At 51.7% G+C, this 22,842-nt stretch overlaps 1 protein-coding gene across 5 annotated transcripts in view; it reads left to right on the top strand.

Annotated features, from left to right (window-relative positions):
* The window catches only part of FBN3 (fibrillin 3), a 154,221-nt gene extending 132,407 nt beyond the window's left edge, over positions 1-21,814 (top strand). For 4 of the 5 annotated variants that reach the window (XM_083483535.1, XM_083483536.1, XM_083483537.1 and 1 more), the window contains 12 exons: positions 268-390; positions 1,319-1,450; positions 3,003-3,128; positions 4,722-4,928; positions 6,105-6,230; positions 8,436-8,558; positions 11,968-12,084; positions 13,459-13,587; positions 14,436-14,555; positions 16,022-16,253; positions 19,002-19,173; positions 19,843-21,814. In XM_083483535.1, coding sequence (XP_083339661.1) covers positions 268-390; positions 1,319-1,450; positions 3,003-3,128; positions 4,722-4,928; positions 6,105-6,230; positions 8,436-8,558; positions 11,968-12,084; positions 13,459-13,587; positions 14,436-14,555; positions 16,022-16,253; positions 19,002-19,173; positions 19,843-20,217 — 1,982 coding nt within the window. In that variant the 3' untranslated portion in view covers positions 20,218-21,814. The remainder of the gene's footprint in view (positions 1-267; positions 391-1,318; positions 1,451-3,002; positions 3,129-4,721; positions 4,929-6,104; positions 6,231-8,435; positions 8,559-11,967; positions 12,085-13,458; positions 13,588-14,435; positions 14,556-16,021; positions 16,254-19,001; positions 19,174-19,842) is intronic. The other variant, XM_083483539.1, reaches the window with a different exon arrangement.
* Positions 21,815-22,842: the final 1,028 nt, after the last annotated feature.

Consider the following 22,842-nt stretch of genomic DNA (forward strand, 5'->3'; position numbering starts at 1 on the left):
CAACTCTGGAGTTGCGGCGCTCATCTCGCTTTATTGGCCGAGGGAGCCGGCGTACAGCTTCCGGGTCATGTGGTCGGGGTCCATTTACCTTTACCTGTGGTATGCAAAATGAACCACGGAAGGAGAAGAAGGGAAGTCATTGATATTTTAAGGTTGTTTGAATGAATATTTTGAAATATGAAGTAGAAAATTTAATCAGAATTGTACATTAAAAAAATGGCTGTGGCAATCCCTTTTAACTGACCCCTATCCCTCTCTCCTGCACAGATATCAACGAGTGCGCCTTGAACCCGCTGCTCTGTGCTTTCCGCTGCATCAATGCCCTCGGCTCCTACGACTGCACCTGCCCGTCCGGCTACACTCTGCGAGACGACCGGAGGATGTGCAAAGGTGAGACGGAAGCTCAGCAAAATGTTCCCTAGATCGGTTCTGCCTGTCCCATTCCTACATCTAGTTCAGTGTTGCCTGCACTGGTTGGCAGTGACCCCCAAAAGAGTTCAGGCAGAGGACATTCCCAGCCCAATATTGACGATGGCGGGGATTTTGAACCCAGGACGTTCTGTGCACCAAGCTGATGTTCCGCCTCCGAGCCTATGCTCTTGTGCGTCTCCAACCCCATCGTTCCGCCCGGACACTGACGTCCAGCACCAAGGGCCTTCTGGTGGTTCCCTCACTGCGAGAGGCCAAGTTACAGGGAACCAGGCAGAGGGCCTTCTCGGTGGTGGCGCCCGCCCTGTGGAATGCCCTCCCACCAGATGTCAAAGAGAACAACAACTACCAGAGTTTTAGAAGACATCTGAAGGCAGCCCTGCTTAGGGAAGCTTTTAATGTTTGATGTATTACAGTATTTTAATATTTTGTTGGAAGCTGCCCAGAGTGGCTGGGGAAGCCCAGCCAGATGGGCGGGGTAATGGTAAAGGTAAAGGGACCCCTGACCATTAGGTCCAGTCGTGACTGGCTCTGGGGTTGCGGCTCTCATCTCGCTTTACAGGCCGAGGGAGCCGGCGTACAGCTTCCAGGTCATGTGGCCAGCATGACTAAGCCCCTTCTGGTGAACCAGAGCAGCGCACGAAAACGCCGTTTACCTTCCCGCCGGAGCAGTACCTATTTATCTGTTTGCACTTTGACGTGCTTTCGAACTGCTAGGTTGGCAGGAGCAGGGACCGAGCAACAGGAGCTCATCCCGTTGCGGGGATTCAAACCGCCGACCTTCTGATCGGCAAGTCCTAGGCTCTGTGGTTTAACCCACAGCGCCACCCGCGTGGGCTGGGTATAAATAACAAATTATTATTATCATTATTTATCCCTTTCCCTGCAGATTTGGACGAATGCGCCGAAGGCATGCACGACTGCGAATCTCATGGGATGATGTGCAAGAACCTCATCGGAACTTTCGCCTGCATCTGCCCCCCCGGGATGCAGCGTCGGCCTGATGGCGAAGGCTGCACAGGTGGCCCCCTTTTCATTGATTTCTTTTCAAAGAAGCCACAGCATTCTAGTCCTCATTACTGCGATGGAAACACGCAGGCAGGACCCTGAATTTTTGGGTCCAGAAGGGCCCTTTATTTATTTGCCTATTTCATTGACATGAAGTCCTTCCACCTCGCCCCTCTTTACTGAACGAAGGGATATTTGGACGGAACTTTGGGGGCATCTCGTATCACACTTGACCACAACTGCATACATAACGTACAGGCTACATAAAAAAATTCCTTCCAGTAGTACCTTCAATCTCCCAGGACATTCTATACAAGATCTCAAAGTAGCTGTTTTACTACAAAGGAATTTCAGAAATAGACTGGAAAGAGAAGCTGCTGAATTGCAACTCATTACCAAACTTAAAACCATGGAGAGACCTGGTCTGAACAGAGACATTGGATTCTTATCTCATTATACATGACTAAGCCATTTCTCACCTTCTCACCCCTTGCCTTTTCCTGTAAGACCTATTGCAGTCGTTAAGAGTCGTCAACAGGCTCATCTCAGCTATCTGCCAATCTCCCATTCCCACCACCCTTCTGAGTAATACCCCTCCCCACCTTCTCACTATATAGAAGGGTCTGGCAACTTCTGTTTCAGTGTATCTGAAGAAGTGTGCATGCACACGAAAGCTCATACCAAGAACTAACTTAGTTGGTCTTTAAGGTGCTACTGGAAGGAATTTTTTTATTTTGACTATGGCAGACCAACACAGCTACCTATCTGTAAAGGCTACATTTAAAGAAACGGGCACTTGGTGGAATATAAATGTCTTCTTTCTACCTTTTGCCTTTGGGAAGTTCTGTATAATTTCATATCATCATCAATCTTTATTCCGCTCCAGAGACCCAACAAATCATTACAAAGCAATACACAATTCATATAGCCTACCTCCAGGTTAAACAAGCATTTTGTTCAGAATATAGGGATCATTGGTTCTTGCAACCACCGATAAAAACTTTGCCACTGCTAATGTTCTAGCGTTTGTCCGGTCTTCCAATAGGAACCTGACATAGCGAGCCTCTGATTTTCCTGGGAAAGGTACCAGCAAGGGTAATATCAGTTCAGCCCTGGCTTGCTCATCTTTTGCACAGTGCAACAAAATATGTTTTATGGAATCGATGTCTTGAGCACACGAGCAAAGTCTGTCCTGGTAGGGAACTCCTCTCAACCTGCCATCCAACACAGCAGAAGGAAAGACGTTTAGTCTGGCTTTGGTGAAAAGCCTTCGATAATTTGGTACTATCATAACGGAGCGCGTTACTTCTGGGTTTCGCTGCTCGCACATGCACAGACGGTCAAAACGATGTCACGCGCATGTGCAGAAGCGGCAAATCGCGGCCTGCGGACGCGGGTTGCGTTCGCTTCTGGATGCAAACGGGGCTCCGGAACGGATTCCGTTCGCATCCAGAGGTACCACTGTATAGTTCAACCTTGTGGCCACTGAACCGGCCCATAACAAATGTGAAGCTCACTCTTTCTCCCACTTCTAACCTCTTCCTTTCATTCCTTGCTGCCCTCAGATGAGAACGAGTGCCGGACCAAGCCAGGGATTTGCCCAAACGGACGCTGTGTCAATTCCGTGGGCAGCTACCAATGCGACTGCAACGAAGGCTTCCAGAGCAGCCCCTCCGGCACCGAGTGCCTTGGTAAGCGATAACGGTTCTCGCCCGGCAGCTTCCCCTTAAGCTTTCGGTTGCAGTCGTCTCGTGGTGGCCTCGATGAGGCGGCTGCAGTCGTCACAGGATAGCCTGGTCGCGTTTCCAGCTCGTAGGCGTTGCGTTGGAAGCACTGGGGGAGTTTGACCTTCTCCTCTTCCTGAGGGGAGAGAATTGAGGGCAGAGGCAGATTTGGGAGGGTTGAGAGGATTGTGCCATTGGCTCCACCCCCTGCGACATCAGGCTCCGCCTCTAAGCCACCAGACATAATGAGGCTCCGCCCATCAGTGTCACTCTCCCATGGGCGCCACTAGACAGCACTGTAGGGGGTTGGGCTAAAGGTAAAGGTAAAGGGACCCCTGACCATTAGGTCCAGTCGTGGCCAACTCTGGGGTTGCGGCGCTCATCTCACTTTATTGGCCAAGGAAGCCGGCGTACAGCTTCCGGGTCATGTGGCCAGCAGGACTAAGCCGCTTCTGGCAAACCAGAGCAGCGCACAGAAACGCCATTTATCTTCCCGCCGGAGTGGTACCTATTTATCTACTTGCACTTTGATGTGCTTTCGAACAGCTAGGTTGGCAGGAGCAGGGAGCGAGCAATGGGAGCTCACCCCGTCACAGGGATTCAAACCACAGAGCCTAGGACTTGCCGATCAGAAGGTCGGCGGTTCGAATCCCCGTGACGGGGTGAGCTCCCATTGCTCGCTCCCTGCTCCTGCCAACCTAGCAGTTCGAAAGCACATCAAAGTGCAAGTAGATCAATAGGTACCGCTCTGGCGGGAAGGTAAACGATGTTTCTGTGCGCTGCTCTGGTTCACCAGAAGCGGCTTAGTCCTGCTGGCCACATGACCCGGAAGCTGCACGCCGGCTCCCTCAGCCAGTAAAGCAAGATGAGCGCCGCAACCCCAGAGTCGGTCACGACTGGACCTAATGGTCAGGGTTCCCTTTACCTTTTTACCTATAAAGAATTGCAATACCAGCATAAAAGGCCAGGTCTCCTTTTCTCTTTCGCTGTGTTTTACCCGCCCCCAGTAAATATGAGCTATTCCTGCACAGCAGGGGGGTGACCAGAGGACCCCTTGGTTCCCTCCCATGCTCTCCCCAGCTCTTATCCCATCTAGAGTTTGGTCCCACTGCAGGTTCGGTGGCACACTCTGCTAACAGCCTACAGTTGCCTAGCGTGGGTTGCTGGTGCCCGGGACAGGACCAGTATTGTTCTGCCAATCTGTAACGGCACCGGCTTGGCAACTGCAGCCTGCCCACCTTCTTGATCAGCCCCCGCCCTCCATTTCTCCCTTTCCAACTTCAGTTTGATGCGGATAGCAGCCATCGGAAGAATTTGAAAACAAAACAATAATATAAACACCCGAACAAAATATGTGCCTTTGACCTGATGGAAGAACCGAAGGTTTGGGGAGGGGGGAAAGAGTGGAAATTGAGGGACTCCCTGACTCTTGAGAGAGGCACAGACGGAGGGCGTGCTGTTCCCCCCCCCTTTTGAAATTTTCGCTCCTGGTAATTTTGTGCCTGGGGCACACACCACGCTACACCACTGACTGCCGATCTCTTCCTCTCCCCTTCCCAGACACCCGCCAAGGATTCTGCTTCACCGAGGTGCTGCAGACCATGTGCCAGATGTCCTCGACCAACCGGCACCAGGTCACGAAATCGGAGTGCTGCTGCAACGGAGGGCGGGGCTGGGGCCCCCAGTGCGAACTCTGCCCCTTTCCTGCCACCGCCCAGTACAAGAAAATGTGCCCGCATGGGCCAGGCTATGCAACCGACGGGAGAGGTGAGCCTGTCAAGCTGGGCGCGGGTTCCGCGGGCCCCTGGGGGTCTTCCCCTAGCACCCGCAACGTCTCTGAGCCCCCCCCACGCTCCCCCCCCGACCACAGCTGGCTATGCATTGGGGATGATCCTAACCTAAGGTTATCAGATCTTTTTCAAAGAATCTGGGGACACTTTTTTTTTTGAAAAGAGAGAAAAACAGTTATTAAAAAAAGTTGTGTTTTTTTTAAAAGAAATAATATCTTCTCCTCTGCGGCCAGTTGGCCGGGTGGCGGGGCGCGCTCGATTTGGGTTCTGGGGGGGTCAGCGGTTCCCCCAGTTGACATGCCGGGCGTCCCCGGTTCCCCCTTGGCAGTGGCAGCGGCAATCTCAGCAACCCGGAGCCAGCCTGGTAGCGCAGTTGGCTCTGGCTGGCTTCAAGAGCTGCTCGCTGCCGTGGCGCCATTTTGCCTCACCGGAAGTCCCCATCTGATGTGTCTTGTGCCGTTGAACCAATCACACAACATTCATTCCCTACCTACGGGACCGCCTCTCCCGGTATGCCCCACGGAGAGCCTCAAGGTCCATAAATAGCAACACCCTAGTGGTCCCGGACCCTAAGGAAGTCAGATTAGCTTCAACCAGAGCCAGGGCCTTTTCAACACTGGCCCCGGCCTGGTGGAACGCTCTGCCTCATGAGACCAGGGCCCTGCAGGATCTGATTTCTTTCCGCAGGGCCTGTAAGACAGAGTTGTTCCACCTGGCCTTTGGCTTGGAGCCAATTTGATTCCCTCCCCCTCTTTCTTTTTTCTTTTTCCTTTCTCCTCCTGTGATGAGGCTTCATTTTAATATTTTAATGTTTGAATATTTTAATGTTGTATTTTAATCTTGTTTTTGTTGTATTGATTCAACTTGTTTTTATTATTGCTTGTTAGCTGCCCTGAGCCCGGCTTTGGCTGGGGAGGGCGGGGTATAAATAAAAATTATTATTATTAGTATTAGTATTATTATTATTATTATTATTATTATTAAATCTATAACACTTAAAATATAAATCCGGGGACATTATATGAAATCCGGGGACATTCTGGGGACGGATTCTGTCCGGGGACAGATTTGTAAATCCGGGGACTGTCCCCGGGAAATGGGGACATCTGGTAACCATATCCTAACCATCGGCTCCTTTCCTCTCCCGCTGCAGACATTGACGAGTGCAGAGTCCTGCCCAACCTCTGCAAACACGGCCAGTGCATCAACAGCATGGGTTCGTTCCGCTGCCACTGCCGGCTAGGCTACACCAACGATATCACCGGCACATCTTGCCAGGGTAAGGGTTTTCGCGGAAGCAGGCAGCCTGGCTCGAGCCAGCAGCCAGATTGTCCTTCCCTCTGCACCCACAAAATACAAACCAGATTCCTAGAAAGTCCCTGGCAATTTGAGAGCAATCTTCATGTGTGGGTGTCGGGATCAGGTCAGCGATAACTCACAAGGTGGCTGCGAAGTTAACTCTTCACTCAAAGAAACCAGAACAGGCCTAGTGATCGCAGCAACTCTCCCCAATGAGGACTTTCCTGTCGCTCTCTAAGGCCCTATCTCGGCCGGTTCCCTCCCAAGCAATCTGAGACGTCTCCACCTTGCCTGCCTTTCCTCCTCCTTCTTCATCCCTCTTCTGGTTCTGGGAGACCGTGAGGGAGAGGAGCTGGTTGAAGCAGGAGAAGGAGACACCCTGAATTCATCACCAGTCTGCCTCATCTCTGTCTCTTGGCCTTCCTCCTCTCCAGCCCCTAATTCTGCACTGCTGTCTGGCACAGAATCTCCCTTCTCACTAAACCCTGTTACCCCTTCAGCTTCCAACACCTCCAGTTTTCTCCCTCTTCTCCCTCTGACCACTCCTCATGGTCCCACCACCACTCCCTGGGCTCTGAGCCTTCTTCCCTTGGGGGTTCCCCAACTGGTGTCCCCCCACACTCCTCTGCATCTGGCCAGCCCATGACAGCTCCCAACAACACCGAACACTTCTGAAGGCTGGGCTCCAGATAGGGGGCAAGAGATAGGAAAAGATTAGAACAGGCATAGACAAACTCGGCCCTCCAGATGTTTTGGGACCTGACCACTGGTCCCTGACCACTGGTCCTGTTAGCTAGGGATGATGGAAGTTGTAGTCCCAAAACATCTGGAGGGCCAAGTTTGCCTATGCCTGGATTAGAAGCAGCAAAAGGCACCTCTTGGGTCTGCGTTGCTCCGGGGACAGGAGGAAGGAAGTCAAATGACACCCAGGTTGGTTCAAAGAAAGAGTTTATTCTGCTCTCTGGATAGCAGAAGGCACTTGTATGATCAAGTCCACAGCAAGTCCAAAGAAATGAGAAGTTTCATGCAGTATATATATATCCTCCAGACACCCTCTCCCCCTTCCCCAGCCACGTCAGCTTGTACACGCAGGTTGACATCACAGATGTTCCTGCTCCGGCACTCTTAACCATAAAAGGGATTTCCTTCCTGCACTCCTGACCATAAAAGGGTATTCCTGTTTCTACTCTTATCTTGGAGCAAGAGGTCACCATCTCCGAGAACACACTCTGGCGCTGTTCCCAGACTGGGTCTGTGGTCTTTGTGGTCAGGACATAAGATAAGGCACAGACGTGTCTTCTCTGTTCTACTGGTACAGTCAAGGCCATACTTGCCGTCACAAACTGATAAAGGAGAGAGCTTTGAGCACAGCCGGGTTTTTGTTTCTACATTGACTCAGAGCTCAAGTTAATGGATTTTAGCTAAGGAAAAATAGGGATTTTGGTGCAGTTTAAAACTGCCTGCACAGTCAGTTTTGGGTTTTGGGAAACCCATTCCTTCAGTCCGGCTGGTCAATTTAGATAAAATAATAATAAAATAATGGGAATGCGGAGAGGGCCTTCTCGGTCGTGGCTGCTCCCAGGGAACTATGGAACTCCCTGCCTAGAGAAGTTAGACGGGCTTCCTCTTTGTTGTCCAGCCAGGAGCTGAACACCTTTTTATTCCAACATGCCTTTAGGAACGGACTCTTTTTAAGGAAAGGGCTGCTGCTGCGATGTTTTCATTGCTGTTTTTAGCTGTATTTTTCATGGGTCTGTCATATACAGTCGTACCTCGGAAGTCGAACACCTTGCGAGTCGAACGCTTTGGCTCCTGAACACCGCAAACCCAGAAGTGAGTGTTCTGGTTTGCAAACGTTCTTTGGCACCCAAACATCCGACACGGCTTCCGATTGGCTGCAGGAGCTTCCTGCAGCCAATCGGAAGCCATGCCTTGGTTTCTGAACGTTTTAGAAGTCGAACGGTCTTCCAGAAAGGATTCCGTTCAACTTCCGAGGTACAACTAATTCTATTGTTGTTTGATTGCACTTTGCTGTTTCTATGTTTTCATCTTTTTCTGTTTTGTCGTTGGTTTTGTACTTTGGAAACTGCCTGGGGGAAAAGCAGGACATTATTATTATTATTATTATTATTATTATTATTATTATTATTATTATTGCTGTTATATCATATTTGCTTCACCGTAGACCTAGACGAATGCAACCAGTCGCCCAAGCCATGCAACTTCATCTGCAAGAACACGGAAGGAAGTTTCCAGTGTTCCTGCCCCCGAGGTTACATCCTGCAAGAAGACGGAAAGACCTGCAAAGGTAACTAAAATTTGGGGGAGAAGCTGGGGTGCCAAATGGATTTGATCTTTGCAAACACCAGCTGCCTCTGGAAGGCCCTAGGATCCACACTATAGCTGTCAAGCGTCCCTTATTTGGCGGGAAAGTCCCTTATCCCAGCACCATGTCCCGCTGCTGTCCCTTATTGATGATGTCCCTTAAGTTTCCCAGGTTTCAAAGGAAGCAGCTCCTCTCCCTCCCTCCCTGCCGACCAGGGAGGAGGGAGGCTCCAACTGTGTTGCTTGGCTGCGTTGCTCACCTGGTCCCCTGTAGCTTGGCTTCTCGCAGTGAGGGAACCACCAGAAGGCCCTTGGTGCTGGACCTCAATGTCTGGGTAGAACAATGGGGGTGTAGACGCTCCTTCAGATATACTGGACCAAGGCCGTTTAGGGCTTTCAAGGTCAGCACCAACACTTTGAATTGTGCTCGGAAACGTACTGGGAGCCAATGTAGGTCTTGCAAGACCGGTGTTATATGGTCTCAGCAGCTGCCCCCAGTCACCAGTCTAGCTGCCACATTCTGGATTAGTTGTAGTTTCGGGTCACCTTCAAAGGGAGCCCCACATAGAGCGCATTGCAGTAATAGCTTTTCAACAGCGCAATGGTCTTCCTCTGGAGGTTGTGGACTCTCCTTCCTCAGAGGTTTTCAAGCAGAGGCTGGACGGCTGTCTGTCAGGGGTGCTTGAGCCGAGATCCCTGCCTTGCAGGGGGTTGGACTAGATGACCGCCGGGGTCCCTTCCACCTCTACAATTCTATGATTGTCAAAAGTGCACTTACAAGTTAGGAAAAGGCATAACCACTCGTCAGAGACCAGTGGCGGCATCAGCGGCTTCAGCAGCTGCCCAGAGTGTTAGAATTCCTGCTCCGTGATTGCAGTCACGGGATTGTTGTCTATCACATGACGGTGTATGCTTTGACTCCACAGAGTGGGAAGTGACGGAGACAGGATGTTTGTATTACTGTGTTCCGTGAAGTGGGACTATTGTCCTTTTTTCTTTTTCTCTTTGCTGTCTGATGCTAGAGAGAGAGGGAGCCATGTTGCAGTGCTCCGTGTGTGTTTATATGTAAATAAAGTAGATTAGCCAAAATGCCGAGTTGCTGAGGTCTGTTACGCAAGCTGTGCAACGGATCCCTAAGTGTACCGATGTCGGTTGGCATCAGTCGCTGTGATATTCGGGCAGAAGAAAGCTTTTGAAGCTCCCAAACGATCAACCAGGAGGGACAGAACATGCCAGTTGGGCATGTGTCTCTGCCAGGGTCCTACTCAAGTGTAGGAAGAGATCTTGACACAGAGGACTCCCCAGGACAGGGGAGAAGAGAGGAGGCCGAGGGAACGCTCCACAAGGGCGGGTGTTCGAAAAAGGGGTGAGGGGCTGCCAGATCTGCAGGCAAGTGGGGACATAACTGGGCTCCTGAGCCCCGCAGGGGTGCCAACACTGGCCTCTGTCCCTCTTTCCTCCTTCTTCTGATGCCCTCTGGCGTCTCTGTCTCCCAAAGGCTTGCACAGCTGTTTGTTGCAGCAGCCCTGGCTGCAAGCTCCCCTCTGGAGCTGGCCAGGAGTTGCTGGGTGCCAGGAGCTGAGACGGCCTTGGAGTAAGCAAGCAAGCGGGCGAGGGAGCCCAGTCCACCAGCCCTTGCTGTTGGGAATGGGCAGACATGTCTGTGGGCCGGCGCAAGGAGCTGTCTCTCTTTGGGGGGCAGCTCAGAGACCAGGGGCAGCAGCAGCGGCTGCCCAGAGGACTCCCCAGGAGAGGGGAGAGGAGAGGAGGCTGTTTGAAGAGGGGTGTGGGGCTGCTAGCTCTGCAGGCAAAGGGGGGCAAAATTGGGCTCCTGAGCCCCACAGGGGTGCTGCAGAAAGAAAGTTCAAGGGAGCCATGAACTCAAAAAGGTTGAAAACCTCTGCATTAAAGGGTACCATCAATATCAGTCTCTTGGTCACTGTTAGGGTGTCCTCGTTGTCCTTTTCCCAGTCTTGAGAAATTCCTTCCAGTAGCACCTCAAAGACCAACTAAGTTAGTTCTTGGTATGAGCTTTCGTGTGCATGCACACTTCTTCAGATACACTGAAACAGAAGTTGCCAGATCCTTCTATATAGTGAGTTGCAACTCAATACCAAACCTAAAACCATGGAGAGACCTGGTCTGAACAGAGACATTGGATTCTTATCTCATTATACATGACTAAGCCATTTCTCACCTTCTCACCCCTTGCCTTTTCCTGTAAGACCTATCACAGTCGTTAAGAGTCGTCAACAGGCTCATCTCAGCTATCTGCCAATCTCCCATTCCCACCACCCTTCTGAGTAATACCCCTCCCCACCTTCTCACTATATAGAAGGATCTGGCAACTTCTGTTTCAGTGTATCTGAAGAAGTGTGCATGCACACGAAAGCTCATACCAAGAACTAACTTAGTTGGTCTTTAAGGTGCTACTGGAAGGAATTTTTTTATTTTGACTATGGCAGACCAACACGGCTACCTATCTGTAACCAGTCTTGAGAGGTAGGGAAGTTGACAGATTCGTCCCTCTGTAGTCTCGCCTCAAGCCAGCCTCTGTAGGGTGAGGGCGATAACACCAGAGAGGGCGTGGTGCAGGAAAAACAACTTACTCCTTAACTTAAAGAAAACAAAAGAGATCTTTGTGGACTTTAGGAAATGTAAATTGAATATTTAGCCACTTATTACTGAGGGGAAGTGCATGGAGCAGGTCTCGGTGTTTCGATTTCTGGGAATGGAGTTGAGAGACGACCTAACCTGGGGAGAAAACAGCAAAGACCTGGTGAAGAGAGCACAGCAGAGGTTATATTTTCCGAGAATCCTCCGGAAAAACAATCCCTCAAAGGACCTGTTGATGGCATTTTACCATTGTACTGTGGAGAGCGTATTAACTTATGGTCTGTGTGTGTGGTTTGGCAGCTGCACGGCCGGGGGAAAAACAATGCTGTCCAGGGTTGCAAAGACTGCGGAGAGAATAATTGGGTGCACTCTTCCCACCTTGGATCAAATCTACGCTTCCAGGTGCCATAAGAAAGCGGCAGAGATAGCGCAGGATAGTGCGCACCCCAGAAATTATCTCTTTCAGCTTCTGCCTTCTGGAAGAAGGTACAGGGTTATAAAGGCCAGGACTAGCCACCTGAGAAACAGTTTCTACGCAAATGCAATTCTGGTTCTAAACGCAGCATAAGGGGTCTCTATAGTATAGCGTATTTTAAAATGGGGTTTCAGAGTTTTTAGGGGGTTTTGAATGTTTTATGTAGTTTTTATGTAGTATTTATGTAGATTCATGTAGTTTTTCAATTTCATTGTTCTGCATGGGACAATGACAATAAAGATATCATATATCGTATATATATCGTACATCGTAACTCAGCTCGTTTTCTTTACGAATCCAGACCTCGACGAGTGTTCCACAAAGCAACACAACTGCCAGTTCCTCTGCGTCAACGTCATCGGGGGCTTCAACTGCAAGTGCCCCCCTGGTTTCACCCAGCACCACTCTTCCTGCATCGGTGAGTTCCCCTGGTGCTCTCCCAAAGGCAAGAGCGAACCTTTCCTGGGAAGCCGGTTCACAAAGAGAAATAAATCTGCAGGTCTCTACTGCACACATTTGCACGTAGCCTGTAGTTCACCCCTCGGCCCCCTGATTCCTGGACTTAACCATCCAGGGGTCCTTTACCTTTGACCTTTTTATCTGCCCCCTGCTGGCTTCAGGTCCATTCACCTGCCCCTACCCTATAATACAACCTCTGCGAGGCATTCCACCCACACGCCAACAGCATGAGCAATGCAAGAGTGCTTACCGGGAAAACATACTGTATTTTTTGCTCTATAAGACTCACTTTTCCCCTCCTAAAACGTAAGGGGAAATGTGCGTGCGTCTTATGGAGCGAATGCAGGCTGCGCAGCTATCCCAGAAGCCAGAACAGCAAGAGGGATTGCTGCTTTCACTGCGCAGCGATCCCTCTTGCTGTTCTGGCTTCTGAGTTTCAGAAATTTTTTTTCTTGTTTTCCTCCTCCAAAAACTAGGTGCGTCTTGTGGTCTGGTGCGTCTTATAGAGCGAAAAATGCGGTATATCTCAAGCAAGCGAGCCAAGCCGCACGCTCCATTACGAAGCCACAGATTCCCCACTGCCACCGCACTGCAGTCCAGTTTGGCAACCCTTTGCAATTGGGCCAATACGGGGGCTTTGTTGGACTGTGCTTGTGTCTACTATAGATGGGGCTAATACAGTGGTGCCCCGCAAGACGAACGCCTCGCAAGACGAAAAACTCGCAAGACGAAAGGTTTTTTCATTTTCGAGTTGCTTCGCAAGACGAATTTCCCTATGGGCTTGCTTCGCAAAACGAAGCTTGCCCCCGCACCCTGGACCTCTTTTGAAGCAAGGGGCAGCGGGGAGAAGATCGCTTCTCCCCGTTGCCAGCCCCGCTATCTCCGGGGACAGAGGAGAAGGCGTGCGCGTGCCTTCCCCTCTGTCCCCGGACCCCTTTTGAACCAAGGGGCGGCAACGGGGAGAAGCGATCTTTTCCCCTCCGCCCCTTGCTTCAAAAGAGGGGACAGAGGGGAAGGCGGGCGCGCGCCTTCCCCTCTGTCCCTGGACCCCTTTTGAACCAAGGGGCGGCAATGGGGAGAAGCGATTCTCCCCGCTGCCCCTTCCCTTGCTTTAAAACAGGTCCCCTCTGTCCCCGGACGGTCTCCATAGGAACGCATTGATTGACTTTCAATGCATTCCTATGGGAAACCGTGCTTCGCAAGACGAAAAACTCGCAAGAAGAAAAAACTTGCGGAACGAATTAATTTCGTCTTGCGAGGCACCACTGTACGTGCCTTTTTGTTGTTTTTCATGAGATCTCTCTTCTTTGGCCCCCTCCTTCTCCTCCTGCAGATAACAACGAGTGCACAGCGCAGCCCACCTTGTGCGGGGTCAAAGGGCAGTGCTTAAACACCCCTGGGAGCTACAACTGCGAGTGTCAGAAAGGGTTTGCCCTCGACACCGCTGGAAGTAGTTGCGAAGGTATGTGTGGACACAGGGAATGGTCTAAAATCCCATGGCAATAACACACAAAGCTAGACCGTTTTCCCCATGCTAAGCCAACCCAAACTCCGGGGAAAACAAAGAGAATTCCATGCTACGGATCATGAGAAAAGGAGCTGAAAATATAGCTGCCGATATTTTGTGCAAACCTACAGTGAAGTCAATTTTGGTTGCTGTTGTTTTCCCAATATCACTTTCATTCTCCAAAAGTGTTTCAAAGTATTTATCATTATATACTTTTTTTAAAAAAAAACCACCCAATTGTCTTCGGCCCAATATATCATTGCTGACCGTCTCATGTTTTGTTTCCCGTTCAAACAGCAGCTTATACGATTTAGAAATAAATCTCTCGTGGTTTTCCAACCATCTCATTTCAAAATCAGACCTCTGAACAAAGGTGGAGCCACCGTTCTGGTGGTCTCAGAGAAGGTATCGAGGCGTAGAGGAAGCATAGATCAGAATAATCTGGGGCCTTGTTGTGTGAAACTGCCGGGCCACCGAAAATTGCACAACCTGACTTTGCGATCAAATCACACCTGAAAACACAGGCAGGCTGGAAGTAGCCAGAGACATTCTCCCTCTGTCAGGAACCACCCAGTGGAACTGGAAATTCAAGACAAAAGGGGGGGGGTTGGTAAATAGTCCTCATCACTTCCTGCTGTGGTGAGTTCCACAGGTTAACCACGTGCTGCCTGACTTCTTCCTCAGTGGCTAGAATGTCCCACCAACCAGCACTCCAATTTGTTGTAAAACAACCACTACAGGCCTATGAGTCTATGATTTTCCCCACCTAAAGCATGATCTCTCTCTCCCTCCTCGGTGCGCAGATGTCGACGAATGTGACGGGAACCACCGGTGCCAACACGGGTGTCAGAACGTCCTGGGAGGCTACCGCTGCGGCTGCCCCCAGGGATACGTCCAGCATTATCAGTGGAATCAGTGTGTAGGTAAGAGAACCACTGGGGGCTGGGTGGAAAGGGACGATAAGGGAGGCTCAACACACCTTGAAAGCCCTAAATGCCCCCTCAGCCCTGTAGACCTGAAGGAGCGTCTCCACCCCCATCGTTCAGCCCGGACACTGAGGTCCAGCTCTGAGGGTCTTCTGGCAGTTTCCCCCACTGCAAGAAGTAAAGTTACAGGGAATCAGGCAGAGGGCCTTCTCGGTGGTGGCGCCTTCCCTGCGGAATGCTCTCCCATCAGACGTCAAGGAGATAAGCAATTCGTTGACTTCTTAGAAGACATCTGACGGCAGCCCTGTATAGGGAAGTTTTAAAAGTTTGATGTTTTGTGGTGTTTTTATATGTGCTGGGAGCAACCCAGAGTGGTTGGGGCAATGCAGTCAGATGGGCGGGGTACTAAGAATAATAACAAACAACATAATATACTAAACATAAACATAGTAGTAATAATAATAATAGTTGTTCTCGTGTTGTTGTTTTGTTAAGATAAAATAAAATAAAATTATTATTATTATTACTAGTATTATTATTATTATTATTTTCCAACATGTGTTTGGAATATTTGTAGACATTTTTGCTAGTTCAAGCGGTGTTAAGTACCACCTAAATATTGTTTTCATCTAGCTGTCTTTCAAAGTGTAAAGGTAAAGGTCCCCCTGACCATTAGGTCCAGTCGTGGCCGACTCTGGGGTTGCGGTGCTCATCTCGTTTTATTGGCTGAGGGAGCCGGCATACAGCTTCCGGGTCATGTGGCCAGCAGGACCAAGCCGCTTCCGGCAAACCAGAGCAGCGCACAGAAACGCCGTTTACCTTCCCACCAGAGCAGTACCTATTTATCTACTTGCACTGTGTGCTTTCGAACTGCTAGGTTGGCAGGAGCAGGGGCCGAGCAACGGGAGCTCACCCCGTCACGGGGATTCGAACTGCCGACCTTCTGATCGGCAAGCCCTAGGCTCTGTGGTTTCGACCACTGCGCCACCCGTGTCCCTTTTCAAAGTATAACATGCAGCAAATGCCAAACCTTCCGTCGTCTCTCCCATGAGGTAATCATCATTATCATCATCATCATCATCATAAACCACACTCATCTGATGAGTGGCTTCCAGCATATATAAAAACGTAAGAAACCATGAAACATTAAAAAAATTGCACCAGTCGTATTAGTATTATCAGAGAGCACCTGCTTAGTGTGCAGAAAACAGGGCCTGCCCAACCGATTTCGCCGCCTGAGGCAAAACCGGAAGGTGCCACCCCTGCCGAAGCCTTGTGGCAGCAGCTTCCAAGTTTTGGCAAGGTTTTGTCCATTAATCACCACTTCTCTGACGGGGCCCCTTGGATTCCAACCCCAAAGGCGGATGCCTCGGTCCGCCTGATGTGTGGGCCGGCCCTGCCAGAAGGTCCTGGGTCAAGGGGCCCTTGTATAACCAGCCTTATAACCACCCTTTCGGCTGCAGACGAGAACGAGTGCTCCAGCTCCACGGCCTGCGGCTCGGCCTCTTGCTACAACACCCTGGGGAGTTTCAAATGCATCTGCCCGTCCGGCTTCGACTTCGACCAGGCCTTCGGGGGCTGCCAGGATGTGAACGAATGTGCCGCGGGCGGGAGCCCCTGTAGCTACGGCTGCTCCAACACAGAAGGCGGCTACTTGTGCGGTTGCCCAACCGGGTACTTCCGGGCAGGGCAGGGGTAAGTTCAGCAACGCCAGCAGCCTCCGATTCACGGAGCAAAACGATGGGAACTACAAGCGGGAGTCTTGTCCCTGTGTTTGGGGGTGGAGTTTGGCTTGCTCCGACCTTAGCCCCTCCAAATGGAGGGCCGAGGGATCTTGCAATGCGCTCCATCATACAGTGATCGAAGGTCAATGTCAGGGATGGGCCCAGCGAAGGGGAGTTGTGGGCAGAACCCACCAGGGACATGGATGATGGGAGCTGAAGTGGTTTGTGGGAAAGGGGGGAAACTGAAGTGGACCTAGAATCATAGAATTGTCGAGTTGTCGACCCTGAGGGTCATCCAGTCCAACCCCCTGAAATGTAGGAATCTCAGCTAAAGCATCCAGGACAGATGGTCATCACAGATGGCCTCCAAGGAAGGAGAGTTCACTGGCTTTCAAGGCAGTTTGTTCCACTTGCTGTCAGAAAGTTCTTCCTGAAGTTTAGCCTTCACCTCCTGCCTTGTCATTTGAATCCATTGCTTCGGGTCCCGTCCTCCAGAGCAGGAGAAAACAAGCTTGCTCCCTCTTCCGTATGACAACCCTTGAGATATTGGAAGATGGCTCAAATATCTGTGCTGCGCCCGGGGGTATCCCGAGTAACGCAGTCCAGGTCTGGTCCCGAATCCAAGGGTTCCACGAGGAGTCGGTCCGACAGGACGCAAGGCAGTAAACCAGGCAAGGTCAGGTACAGGATCTTAGGCAGGTTCTGGCAAACATCAACGTTGCTCCTGCAACCTGGGACAGGGTCCAGCAGCCTTTTATCTCTGTCGGGGTAATGGCCGGTCCTGATCCCCCGGCGACTCACCTCCCTGTCTTGCCCGAAGGCAAGCACTCCTCTTGCAAGAACTCAGGTCTCTCCTCTCTCAGACCTCAGTCTCTGCAGCTTGGGAGACGTCGTAGGTCACTAGACCCAGGGGCCACCTCAGCCTCCCCTGACCCAACCGGTAGTGGAGCAGCCGTAAGTGATGGCCCAGCTGAAGGCAACGAGGGAATCCCCACATCCGGAGCCAGGGCAGGCTCAGACCCCTGACTCAGCCCAGCTGGTGTTTTTTGCAGGGGAACCTGCGCAGACTGGGGCTCTTCAGGATCAGGCCCCAGACAAGGTTCAGATGAGGCAAAGGATCTGGTGCGGACTGAGACTCCTCTGGCTCTGAGTCCAAGCCCGAGTCCTAGGCCATCACAATATCTCCCTCTCAGTCTCCTCTTCTCCAGGCTAAACATACCCAGCTCCTTCAACCGTTCCTCATCAGGCTTGGTTTCCAGATCCTTGATCATCTTGGTCGCCCTCCTCTGAACACCTTCCAGCTTCTCAATATCCTTCTTAAATTGGGGTGCCCAGAACTGGACACAGGACTCCAGGCAGGGTCTGACAACAGAAGAACAGAGCAGGACTATTACGTCTGGACACTATACTTGTGTTGATGCAGCCTAGAATAGCATTAGCCTTTTTTGCTGCTGCATCACACGGTTGACTCATGCTCCGCTTGTGGTCTGGAAACCAAGCCTTATGAGGAACGGTTGAAGGAGCTGTTTAGCCTGGAAAACATTTCAACGTCTGTTTCATTTTAGTTTCACTTTCATTTTACATCATTTTAGTTTCACTTTCGTTTTACATTCACTTCTGGTTTATGCACTTCTTTTGGCTGCCCTGATTTCTTTTCTTTTTTTTAATCATCTTTATTAATTTAAATTACACACATATACAACGAATTTACAATCTCATATTACAAAAAGAAAATTATAGGGGGGAAAGCAATTAAGAAAGAAAAAAGAAGAAAATACAAAAGAAGAAAAAAAGAAAAAACAGATTTACATGCATTAAAAAAGCATAATCTTCCTTGTTAACACTTAAAAAAACACCTAAATAAAAAGACTTCTGACAAGACGAGGCTGCCCTGATTTCAGTGGGAAAGCCCAGCCTGCCTTCTGCTGCCTCGCAACGTCGGTGTTTTCTATCCAAATATTTGCAGGCCTTTCTGAGACCCCCCCGGGGGGACTCCAGCTGACAAATGTCAGGGGAAGAGAAGCTGTTTAATGCACAGTTTCTCAAAAGAGTTACACCCTGTCCTCTTGCCCTTACGTTAAATGGTGGGACCGCCTCGCTGTTCAGAAAAGCACAGTTTGGAAAGACGGAAGCGAGTGTGAGTCCCTGACATAGCTGTCAACCGTCCCTTATTTGGCGGGAAAGTCCCTTATCCCAGCGCCGTGTTCCGCTGCTGTCCCTTATTGATGATGTCCCTTAAATTTCCCGGATTTCAAAGGAAGCAGCTCCTCTCCCTCCCTCCCTGCCGGCCAGGAAGGAGGGAGGCTCCAACTGTGTTGCTTGGCTGCGTTACTCACCCAATAAGGAGTCTAAGAACGACTGGGGGGTGGAGCTTGCATGCCTTGTGCCGATCAGATCGGCCGCGTTGCCTGGGGACTCGCCTTTGCTCAGTGCTTCCCAGCAGAGAGGTGACGGTGGTTTTCCTTGCTGCGTCCCCTTTGCCGGGTTGCTGTGCTGTGGGAACCATCGCTTGAGGCTTCATTTGGCTGCTGGCTGGGCTTTCTGCCTTTGGCTCGGAGGGGCTCAAAAGTTGAACATAACTGTATTCAGAAAACCCCTTATTTTGGCTGCTGATCCCTTATTTTCGAGGCTTCTGGTCCCTTATTTTCAAATCTGTAAGTTGACAGCTATGGTCCCTGACAGTCCCCTCTCTGCTGCTTGCTTGCTTTTTGAACTGCAGGCACTGTGTATCTGGGCTAGGGTTTGGCAAGGAAGCTTACCTCCCAGCGCCCCTGGAGGAGGAAGATGAGGAGAATCTGCTGTCGCCCGAAGCCTGTTACGAGTGCAAGATCAACGGCTACCCCAAGAGAGGGCGTCACCGGAGGAACGTCAATGACACCAACGAACACCAGGTATTTGGGGAGGGGAAGGTGGCGGGCGGAGGGAGAGAGATGGGGCACCTCATAGCCGAGCAGAGATGCTCTTGGGACTGGCCTTCCCAAACTCGCCTGCTCTCGCTTCCAAAGTGGAACTGGCGCCCGAGGAATATTGCAGATACAGCGGTACCTCGGTTTTCGAACGTAATCCGTTCCGGAAGACTGTTCGACTTCCGAAACGTTCGAAAACCGAAGCATTTACTTCCGGAAGCGTTTACTTCTGGAAAACTCAATACGGAAGCCGCGTGGCACATTCGACTTCTGAAAAGCGGTCAAAAACCGAAGCAGTTGCTTCCTGGTCTTTGGCGTTCGAAAGCTGAAATGTTCGACTTCCGAGACGTTCGAAAATCGAGGTGCCGCTGTACAGTGGATGCTCGGGTTGCGAACGCAACCTGCAGCGGCGCGTCTGCACACATGCAGGTTGCGATTCGACGCTTCTGCACATGCGCCTCTGCCGGAAGCCAGAAGTAACACGTTGTCAGCTCTTTTCAAAAGTAAACATTGAACATATTGCAGTTGCAATACTTTCATTGCTTTATCTTTTCCACAACCGAGCTCGGCATGAACTTTATGAAATAAATAGCCCCTCCCTGGCCTGCCTCTGACCTCTCTTCTCCTCCCTTTCCTCCCTCCCCTACCGTGCAGAAACCGGGCGTCAGCTTGGCCAGCATCGACGTGGCCTCGCCGGTGGTGGTGGCTCTCAACCTCTCCGGCCTGGGCCACAAGGAGCACATCCTGGAGCTGCTGCCGGCCGTGGCGCCGCTGGAGAACCGCGTCCGCTACGTGATCGCCCATGGGAACGAGGCGGGCCACTTCCACATCCACCAGCAAGACGGGCTCAGCTTCCTCCACCTGGCGCGCAAGCGGGCATCGCCTGGCACCTACCAGCTGGAGATCGTCAGCGTCCCGCTTTACCGCAAGCGCGAACTGCAACACCTGGAAGCCCTGAAGGATCACGACTACCTTGCCGGGGAGCTGGGCGAGGCCCTCAAAATGAGGTTGCAGCTCCGCCTCTTTTAACCCTGCCCTTCCCGAGAGACACCAACGAAGCCAAGAGCTCAGGCTGCGCACCACCAACGACACACCCCGGGAGAATCTGCGCCTCCCCCCTTGCGCCGGTACCCCCCCACACACCTTGCTGCCGTGGTGAAAGGGCTTCAGGGCAGCCCCCGATCTGGACCACAACGAATCCTGTTCTCCAAAACAAAAACGTTTTTCAGAGGGCTGTTCTCGCCTCTGCCACCACCTCCTGCCCCACAGGTGGCCTCCGCCGTGCAGCCTCCGGGGAACGGCAGCGGTCCAGACCCGGCAGGCGAGGAAGCCCCCCCTCCCTCCCTCGCCTTGGGTCCCCCCCTCGTTTTACCCCTCGCCTTGGCATCCCAGTGGCCCCCCTCCTCCTCCTCTGCGAGCACTGAGGACTTATTCACCTACCTTCGTGTCAGAAGGGAATGGCAGCTTCCGGTCTCCACTGTGCGTCCGGCCCGCTATTACACTGGACTCCGGGGTTTCGTGTGCGGGTGCTTCGCCTGTCGGCAGCGGTTGGGGGAAGGCAGCCAGGCCTGCACCGGATCCAACCTCTGCAGGGTCTTCCAAAGTGCACTAGAGTTCCTTGGACAGCATTGAAGTGCACTGCGCCGCTTATGGGGACCAAAGCTAAGAAGCAGAGCTGCTGTGTTTCCATGCATCTTGGTGTCACATACCTGGGCGAGGGGCGGATGTTGAGAGGCAGGCTAGCTTTTCTCCTTCTCTCAGCATCGTATATTGCCTGCTTTAAACCTAACTGGACCTAACGCTGCTGCTCTTAAGCGTTAGATGCATGCTGTGTCACCCCTGCAGAGCTGGCATGCACTAGAGTTAATTGAACAGCAGTGATGTGCATTGCGCAGCAAGGGAAACCATTGCCTTGTTACCTCCGCAGCAAGGAATGTGCTCGACCCTCTGCGCAAAGGGAAGAAGTTGCAAACAGGGGGCCAGTTGTTCTTGCGTGGTGGGGACAAGTTTGAAACTGTGACACACATCGTGAGCAAGAGTCACACCAGGCCCCTAAATCGAGGGAGTTTAATACGCCTCCATCTGTTTCCTTAACGCAGAGAGCGCTAGATGTCACACAGCAGAGAGAAGTTAATGTTGTCTGCTCCCCCGCTTGGGTAGAAGTTACCAGGGGTCTGTCGAAATCCAGATGTTTGGAAAGAAATCATATAGCCGTTGTGTCCTGGGTGGAAACAAGGGAGCAGACTTCATAGATCATAAGTTGGAAGGGGCTCTGAAAATCATCTAGGCCAGGCATGGCCAAACCTGGCCCTTCCAGATGTTTTGGGACTACAGTTCCCATCATCCCTGACCACTGGTCCTGTTAGCTAGGGATGATGGGAGCTGTCGTCCCAAAACAGCTGGAGGGCCAAGTTTGGCCATGCCTGATCTAGGTCAACCCCCCTGCAATGCAAGAATACCCAGCGGGGAATATCCATGCTGGGATCGAACCTGCAACCTTGGCGTGATTCGCACCAAGGTCTAACCAACTGAGCCAGACAACGCTTTGAGCAGGGGCAGGCACCGAACCCCACTGGTGCCCTCATCAGGAGCATTCCTGGACTCCCAGAAACCATCTACAAATATATTTTTTAGTGAGCTTTCAAGGTGCTTCATGTACGTTATCTCAGTGAAACCTCACAACAGCCCTTTAGAGTAGGTCGGCGTTATTGTACTCTGCTGTGGTTGAGGGGAAACGTGAATTAGGCCCCTGGCAAGTCAAAGAATGCTAGAATTGTAGAGTTGGAAGGGGACCACCAGGGTCATCTAGTCCAGCCCCCTGCAATGCAGAAATCTTTTGCCCAAGGTAGGACTCGAACCCAAGTGTGCTGGTCCCGGGGGGAGGTTACCGTGAGGCGTAGTCAGAGTCCGGTCCTGGGTCAAGGGTCTGGAGACTGTCCACCAAGGGGGAAGCGGCGTCCGAAGCAAGAAGCCGGGCGTGGTCGGGAACTCTGGAAAAACAGGTCTGGGTGCTGGCCGAAACAGGTTTCCAACGACGTTGCTCCCGCAACCTGGGACCGGGCTGACTGGCCTTTATCTTCTCTGAGGCCAGGGGCTGCCCCGGTCCACAGGTGACTCGCCTCTCCTGGCCTTAAGGCGAGCACTCGTCCTGGGAAAAACCAGTTCCCTCCGCCTCTCTGCCCTGAGCCTCTGCAGCTCAGGAGAGGCTGGAGGGTTACTGGACCCAGGGGGAGACTCACCTTCCCCTGACAGGGCTGGGAGAGGCGCACCTGTAGGCAATGGGTCCTCAGTCACCTCCGGAGCCAGAGCGGATTCATCTGGTGTCTGCTCCTGAGGATCCGGCACAGGTGAGGGCCCTTCAGGCTCATGCCCCAGCCCCGGCTCAGCCGGCCCTGGAGGCGGGGACTCCTGTGCAGGCTGGGATTCCTCAGGTTCAGCCTCTGAATCAGATTCCCAGGCCATCACACCAAGACTCTGAGTTGAAGAGCCTTGTGCCCTGCCAACTGAACTATCCCAGACTCAAGCAACCTCTCGCACGGGGCTTCAATCTTATTTTGCGGCTCTGGTTGCATTCTCACCACCCAAAACACATTTAAAACACAGAGAGAATCCTAGGAAGCGTAGTCAGTTGAGGGTGCTGGGAACTGCGGCTCT

The sequence above is a fragment of the Podarcis liolepis genome (genome assembly GCF_965112155.1).
Source record: "Podarcis liolepis genome assembly, chromosome: 18".
Taxonomy (NCBI): Eukaryota; Metazoa; Chordata; class Lepidosauria; order Squamata; family Lacertidae; genus Podarcis; species Podarcis liolepis.